General features: G+C 42.8%; 1 protein-coding gene across 2 annotated transcripts; it reads right to left on the bottom strand.

Annotated features, from left to right (window-relative positions):
* Positions 1-711: 711 nt before the first annotated feature.
* Positions 712-7,496, bottom strand: prmt1 (protein arginine methyltransferase 1). 2 transcript variants are annotated; one of them, XM_071905201.2, is made up of 10 exons: positions 7,449-7,496; positions 6,368-6,454; positions 6,036-6,191; positions 5,765-5,828; positions 5,514-5,656; positions 5,174-5,261; positions 4,433-4,548; positions 3,292-3,442; positions 2,366-2,487; positions 712-2,174 (listed from the first exon to the last, which is right to left on the bottom strand). In XM_071905201.2, the coding sequence occupies exons 1-10, from the start codon at positions 7,473-7,475 to the stop codon at positions 2,091-2,093; spliced, it is 1,038 nt and encodes a 345-aa protein (XP_071761302.1). In that variant the 5' UTR covers positions 7,476-7,496; the 3' UTR covers positions 712-2,090. The 2 variants fall into 2 exon arrangements, with proteins under 2 accessions (XP_071761302.1, XP_071761301.1); XM_071905200.2 differs by having other exon boundaries at positions 6,368-6,463; positions 7,449-7,490.
* Between the last annotated feature and the right edge of the window lie 728 nt (positions 7,497-8,224).

Raw genomic sequence — 8,224 nt, 5'->3', positions numbered from 1 at the left:
TGGAACAATTAACAAAACCATATTTCAAAAAATAGTCTTTGTATGGCCTTGCCCCTGATTTTGTCTTCTTAGTAGGAGGCTCTTCACCTGATCCCTCGACCCTTCTATCTGTGCCGTCATCAGCGGGTTGAATGTGACCGGTAGCAGGGGTCGGTTCACGTCCATCCTCATGCTGGCTTCCCTCACGGGAGGTAGTTTGGCTAACGTTAGCTGTAGTCTGGTCTTTAGCTGGGCCTTTCTTTTTTGATTAGCCAAGCATCCATTTCTTGTGGCTGGCTGCAGAATCTGGCGGAAACCGTGAGTGTGGTAGAAATACCAACGAGCTCCCTCATGTGGCTCAAAGGTGTACTGCAGATATAAATCTTAAATAAAAGACAATGGAAGAAATTCTGCAAATGTATTGGGCGACCCCGTCTTTGGGAATGACCGGTCTAGGGTACACATTGTTGGGGCAGGTTCATATTTACATACCAGTTTGTCCTACAGAATAACTACGGGCTTTCATCTTGCATAAATGAAATGCATTCAAGTGGTGACTTTAAATTAGTCTTGAGTGACTGTATACATGTCAAAAGGATATATAAAACTCCATGAAGTAATGCAAATGAAAAAATGGCACGGTCAAAATCCTCAGAGGGATGCTATTGGGAAATACTACAGAGCTAAGGAACATTTTCTAGCCAGTGCAAGTATGAAACAGACAGAGCCGCATTTAGTTTCCAGTTTAATAGTTTTATTAAAAAAGCAGCAGACAAAAAAAAAAGAAAAAAAAACAAAATGAAAAACTGTGGTCAGTCTCACCTCTCCCTGCACTGGGCCAGATAGGGCACTACCATTAAGAATGGCTCAATCAGCCTCAGATAGATTGGTTTCAAGGTAAGCACTCCAGATGTATGGGCTCTGAATCCACCACAGACAAGGCTCTTGGAAAACTGACAGGGCTGATGGAGCCAATTCCAACCAGTCCTGGAGAAACAACTGGAGGGACATCTGACATCAGTGTGGTCCCAGCAAACCATCTTTTTCTCCAGGTCCAGTATTTATGAACACTAGACTAAACTCTACAAACAAAACCCACCAGTGTTGCTGAAGTGTGGTTTTCTTAAGGGAAATGGGGAGGCGGTCCTAGTTGTCGCTGTAATGAGTTCTGATGTGAAAAAAAATCTCATAAAAGCCAAAACACACAATGAGGGAGGACAGCTGGGGGCACTGTAAAGGGTTGTGGTGGGTATGGGGTCCCTTTGGAAAGGTTTGCAACCTGGCAATCATCTTGGACATACGCCTCAATGAGAGCACTACTCAAGGGCAATTTTAGGGAAAGGATGTATTTGGAGAGATAACTTGGTTGTCAAGTAGATTGGGCGTATACTGATTGATAGAGGTGGAGGAGATGAGGGTTTTGAATCTTACAAAAAAAAAATAAAAAATAAAACAAGAGCCACTTTCCTCATTTCATGACAGCCACAACTCAACTGTTGGGGGCCTAATGGGACTGTCCCTTGAACTGCTCATAAAGAATTCAAAAACAAAAAAAAACAAAACACAACCACTGATAGCTGACTTTCTCCATCTAACGGAAGACAATCTTATGGTCTGATGGGGCTTCAGACAGCCACAGGAGGCTTCAACATAATCAGAATAAAAGACTGGGAGGATTCAGGTAGCTAGGTCACGTCATTAAGAGCCATGACTATACAGAGGGGGGCCAAAGTGACTGAACAGTAACACTATGTACAGACAAGTCAGCAGGGCCGGAGTGTTTGTGTGTATATGTGGATTCGGAGCATGCAAAGGTCAAAAGAAAACTCAAAATACGCTGGACGCAGGAAACACATCGGCACATGTGGAACAAACACATTTTGAGTGACTATTGCACAATGAATCACGAGGCAAATTCACTTTGGCCCTAAAGATTTGGAAAAACCTTTTAAATACTCACAACATCTGAACAGGAAACATTACACAAAAGCCAGTCTTTAAAATGATGCTTTAGAGGAGAATGGAACTGCCTCCAACACAGAGACTCTCATTCAGACCTCATTATCCTTCCTCTAATACACATATACACACAAACACAGGGATGGACGCTCCTAGCGCATTCTGTACTCAGAGGTTTTGGATACCTCACACAGCTGACCCTTGAAGTCGATGTCTACGGTGAAGTCCAGGTCTCTCTGCAAAACCAAAGACAGCAACAAGTCAGACAGGAGCCATACTGCAACCAATTTCAGTGTAGAAGCAACATGCAAAATCAAGCATGGACACAAGTGATTGTATTCACTCGTGTGAGCCATTTCTTATCGGAGCAAGCAGGGGAAAAGCTTCCAACACTGGGTGAAATAGGGTAGTCCAGGTCTGCTCTTACGTTGTTCTTGACATTTGGCTTCATGTTGATAGTGCCAAAGATCTCTTCACCAGTCTTGACAGTCAGGTAGTCATCCAGGTAGAAGACCGTCTGCTTCCAATGGGTGTAGGGAGACTCAGGACCTGGAGAGGGAAAAAGTTGAGTACCTTAACGCATGCATACAATTTCTACACGGTTGTCACACCATTTAAGTCTAGGTGAAAAGCTGCAATCCCCCATGATGGTGAGAAAACTGAGCAAGAAAGTGAGAAATTATGCTATTATTCTGTTGGCTTCAACAGACTTGGGAGTATGCTGTCAGAGCTGCATGGAACCATTTTATGGTTGTTTTCCAATATTGTTTGAAGACAGGTCTCCAGCAACTTCAGTTGTTTTGGAGAAAGCTGTAAATTTGCAGCTGAAATTTCATTTTTATTTGTTGGAATTCACATTTATGCCTATTACTGCAGCATGAGGTCACCATTAAATATACTGTTTTTCAGGAAGTAAAAGTAATGGGAGTTAATTTCATGAGGACTTTAAGATTTCATGTTGGCGAGTCCAGTTTTCTCTGAATGGAGTGCTTGCTCACTGTGATTTAGGAGACACTTTTAGATTTCATTCCAAGTTTTAATTAATCACTTCCTGTGTGAAGAAGATTTCCCACTAGTGACTTTAGAATTTAATTTGTGAAAATGATCACCTCATTTTCACAAATTAAATTCTGTCTGGGATGGTCACTAGTGGGAAATCTTCTCCACACAGGAAGTGATGAATTAAAACTTGGGAGTGAAACCCAAGGCATCACCAAGGCAGGATTTTACGCTCTTCTCTGTTGCAGCCCCATTTCCTGATAGAGACAGCTGGATTTTTAAATAAAAATGATTATATGCCCCTGTATTTGTATAGACAATAGGTGTACTGTGTCTAAAAGGAAGCAGGCATACTGGTGGAAAAGCCGGTTCTCTTGTGACAGCGGGTGAACTCTATGTTGAAGTAGGTGACCAGAGCATGGATGTAATCATTCCTCTTCACTTGCAGGCAGAACGGTGAGGTGAAGGACAGGTCCTCAATCTTCACTGTGTAGATGTCCACCTCCTAGACAAAACACAACATTGGGGAAACCAAATCAGTTGAATTTCAAAGTTGCAAGTGATATGTTCAGGGTCTGAAATTACCACCCGCAATCAGCACTACATTTGTTCAGTGGCCAATAGGGCTGCTCTTCGACCACTGTAACAAGTTCTGGAAAAAGTGGCAGGGCGGTTAAGTCTTAACGGGAAATGCGCTTTCGAGTACCCCCCCCCCCCCCCCCATGTTGTTTGATTAGGCTTATAATGGAGGGTTTGCCTCTTCTTGTACCGTACGTCTGCTGATAGGCACACCAAGTTAGAGTTACATGAATCAATTCAGAAGTTGCATTATTGCAAATATGCATCATTTTGAGAAGCCATGTCCACCGCCCCCCTTTGGCAGATGTAACAAAGATTTTGTATCAAACAGGCTTCTGATGGGCTGCCAGTTGCACTGCTCTACACAAAGCGGTAGCGTCTAAACTTCATGGATAGCTAACTATGGCCTAACATTAATGGAAAATTAAAGTTAGTCCCATGTAGCGACACAAAGAAAAAATGAACACAAAAAAGATTCATTGCATAAGTGGCTGAGGAAATTTGAATTTAAAACTAAACCTGCTCTCGCCTCATTTTGTTTGTCATTAATGTAAAGCTGAATGAAACGCTGATAGTGACTGGCTGAGAGAGACAATGAAACGTATTTATCTTACCATAAAATTTACAGGCCTATTTGGTGTTCGCAAGCCGATTCGGATTACGTTTGTAATTGCCATGTACACCCACGTCAAATAGCCTCTCAGAAACCAGTTTCTGTACTCATTTCAGGATACCGACTCATATTCAGGAACCTCAATGCATCTCAGCCCCCAGGGGAGCCTAGCAAGTAATTCCAAAACATGCTTTCACATTCCTTCATAAGCTCATCAGTGATCAAGTGCATTTGGCATCAGCAGTGTCTTCAAAACTCTGAGGCAGCTGGTATCCCAGTCAAACCAGCCATCCAACCACCCACCTTGATGAGGCAGGCACTGCTGACCAGCTGCTTGGGGTCCACCACATCCACTAGGGGCTCTTTAATTGCCACCTCCTTGATGCAGGACATGTCAAAGCCATACACGTTCTCCCACCCTGACAGAAAACAGATACACAACATGCGTGCACAGATTGTTGTCACACCATAGCCATTCAGTTTTCTAAAAAGCTCCATGTGGAGCTAATGGTGTCCTGTGCCCTGAAGAGTGAAGGTTTTCCAATTCCGACCAATCACTACAGCAGCTCATTTGATTTAAGGTGTTTCAGTGAAATCAGCTGCTCAAGTGTTTGGTTGGAATTTTTCATGGCACAGAACTGGAAACACTGGCATGAGGAAATATTGTGTACAGCAGAGAAAAATAAGTGAATTCCACTGCCATTCAATTCAAACAAATCCTCTCCTCCTATCTTCATTCTGTCACACCACAGTATTGAATCCTAATGGGACCACAAGTCCAGAAGGTAGTGTGTGGCTGGAAATGCCCCGATTCACTTTCTGCATATACAGTATTTTTTTTTTTTACATAATAAAATCATTACTACTAAAACTAGTTTTAGATGATAGTAAGACTACATTACAATGCTAATTTTAATTTCACATTTTCTCTAGCAGTGGTGGTAACTTCCTTCTGTGATGGCGCACCACTGATAAATGAATACAGAGGAAACGCTGCGTTCATTAGGTGTCCCATGAAGGCAGAGTAGGTGAAAGGCTACTCACAGTGGATTTTGTAGTCCTTGTACTGCCTGTCTTCGATGGCTGTGACATAGAGGGTTGCCCTGTCTGGAAAAATCAGACCATCTGGTTTCTGTCAGAGGGTGAGAGAGAAAGAAAGAAGGTTAATAGTCTTAGAACAACAGATTACCAGGCTATTCACAGCCGTGACATTTGGTAGCAGCTGTGTGGAATCATAGCACTAACATCCCTGCCTGCACAACACCACAGCACAACACAGCCACCCAGGCAACAGAGACCAAGACCAGCAAGGGATGCTCTGGTCTTTCAAGTTCAAACATAAGGACCCCCCACCACCACCACCACAGCACACACAGACACCTACCAGCCACTTGTCTCTGGCATAGATGACTGTATTGAGCATGGACTCGTAGAAGAGGCAGTAACCCATCCACTCAGAGATGATGATATCTACTCCCTCCACTGGCAGATCCACCTCCTCCACCTTGCCCTTGATGATCGTCACAACTGAGAGACGAGGAAGTCAAAGTCAGATGCAGGTTAGACATGGGAGATCCATTCAGTCATGTCTAAACTGTAAAGATATCACCATGTAATTTTATTAAATCCACTCACTGTCATCCAGCTTGTTAGCCTTGACAATTTTCACAGCGTAGTCCGAGATACTGCTGCACTCTATCTATAAACACAAACAAAACAGAAAACATTTTTAAATCCACACATCACCAACTTATGTTGTCTCTATAGGGAGCCATTTCCCCAGACTCAACACTACCAGCCAGTGTAGGAAACTTTCACCAAGTGGGTGGGAGTGTTCCATTCCAGCCAGTCTAGAAAACCACACAAGCCTTAAAGTAGTTCTGATATGAGGGAGCACGACACTTACCCCTATAACCTTCTTGGCCCCGGCTTTGGCAGCAAACATGCAGAGGATGCCTGTCCCACTGCCCACATCCAGCACCACCTTGTCCTTAAACAGATGCTTGTTGTGGAACATGGAGTTGCGGTAGGTAAGAGTGCGAACCTCATCTTTGAGCATTTCCTACAATGACATTGAAAAAAAACAATTAAATAAACCCCAACAGTGCATACACACAAAGTTTATGTGACTCTGTGGGATTAAATATGTAAACTTTGATGAGCCCAAATATGCCAGAGTGGAAGTTACTGTAAACAAATAAAATGAGACCCATAAAGGGTAGTGCTTTTTTCCTTTACCTCGTGGATGCCAAAGTGGGCATATGAGTCAAAGTAGTAGTCCTTTGAGGTCATGTCTTCAGCTGCAGGCTTGGCTGAACTCTCCCCCTGAGAAATCTCACCAAAGACAGACAAAGTTACAACCAGAAATCGGGTCGGACTTAATTTCCTCAAGTAACAAACTACAGTAGACATAATTGCTCTATAAAAGATCAATTTTACTAGGCTGGAAATTTGACTGGCTTCACAAACCAATTGAGTTTGTATTGTACAGCATGAGCTTTCCCCCCAGCACAAAGGATGAGCGCACATGGTTGGTAGTGCTATAATGACGATCATGGCCATCTTCAATCATTACCACTGACCATTAAATATTTTATAATTAACAATGATTTCTCAAAGTCCTCCCAATTACAATTCATCGCCAGGTGCCAGTGGTAGGCCTCCACACTCAGTTGTACTGAGACTTGAAAGCTACAAGTTGTCGGGCTTTTTCTATGGAGTGGCATGGTACCGTTTAGCCGGGCAACAAGCCCTACCGGCAAGTCCGCAATTTATATGGTGTTACTACTATTACTGAATTAATTGGATGACAAGCTTAAACTCTCTTCGTCTCAGTTTGCCATTTTCTTGATGGTAAGATAACATTTGGACTGAATAAAGCTGGTGGGAGCATGAGGCAGCATCCGTGCTGAAAGTGGCTAACTAGCTAGCTAACACATTAGCCCCCATGCGGTCTCAGGCTCAGCAGCTGGCCAGACACGGATTAACTGCTGGCTGTCGCATCAATTTACGAACATTTCTGTTACTCAATTACACGTATATCAACACACACTCCCTATTAAATATCTGTGGCATGTATTAATCCATTGATTTATGTTGCTAACCAATATATGACGCTAAATGAATGAGCGCAAACGACAGAAAAATTATCTGCCCAAGTAAAATGGATGCTTCATTTTCAAGTGCGTATATGAAGAAAGCCACGAGTAACACCAAATATGACAGTTAACAAGATCTTTCCTGAAATAGGGAAATATGTATATGTAGAATGAAGGCCATAAAGTTGAGAATGGTTTTGGGTTGTTTCGTAAGGACTTACCTCCATCCTCTCTGCTGGCACCGCCATTTCGCTCTTCTGCCTGCGCGTGAGCTTCAGCATAGTAAAGAGCGCCCCTTCCAAACCCCGCCCATCGCGGCAAAGCACGTTTTGTGATTTGAACAGAATATCGATTCCGCCCATATTTTCAGAGCTGAGCTTGTTCATTGGTTATTTACTAATCCTAAAGGCCTTTCATCCAAGGAAACGTGATAGGTCTAACCGGAATGGAAAGAGTAATTCTGATTTCATCCGGGGAGTGGCAGCAATGCGCTAGCAGCGTCTAGTCTGACCCAGTCGGAAATCTAAATACACACACACACACACACACACACACACACACACACACACACACACACACACACACACACACACACACACACACACACACTAAAACTGCATTTATGAAGGTAGATTTTAGAAGCTTAAGAAACAAAATTGTCCTAGTCAGAAAAAACTTGGAACAGTCCTGCAGACTGCTCAATTCAGTCCAGTCTGTCTTCAGAAGGGACAGATTCACTGATAGTCCAACAGCAGTCAATAAGATACATAAGACGGCACTGGGATAAAGGCTATGTCACCCTAGTTATAATAAAATATCACAGCCTATATGTCAAATTATGCAAGAAATAACTCAGTGAGGCTGTAGAGTATTCAGCCAAGCAACAAAATCTGAGCTGTTGTATGTCGGCACAGCTACATACTTCACAATCACTCACTATTATCATAATGTAATCACTGCACATACTACAATACATGTGGCAAAAATGTAATAAAAA

The sequence above is a fragment of the Centroberyx gerrardi genome, chromosome 7 (genome assembly GCF_048128805.1).
Source record: "Centroberyx gerrardi isolate f3 chromosome 7, fCenGer3.hap1.cur.20231027, whole genome shotgun sequence".
Classification (NCBI taxonomy): domain Eukaryota; kingdom Metazoa; phylum Chordata; class Actinopteri; order Beryciformes; family Berycidae; genus Centroberyx; species Centroberyx gerrardi.
Note: the sequence above shows the minus strand (reverse complement) of the source record. Positions and strands in the feature narration are given on the sequence as shown.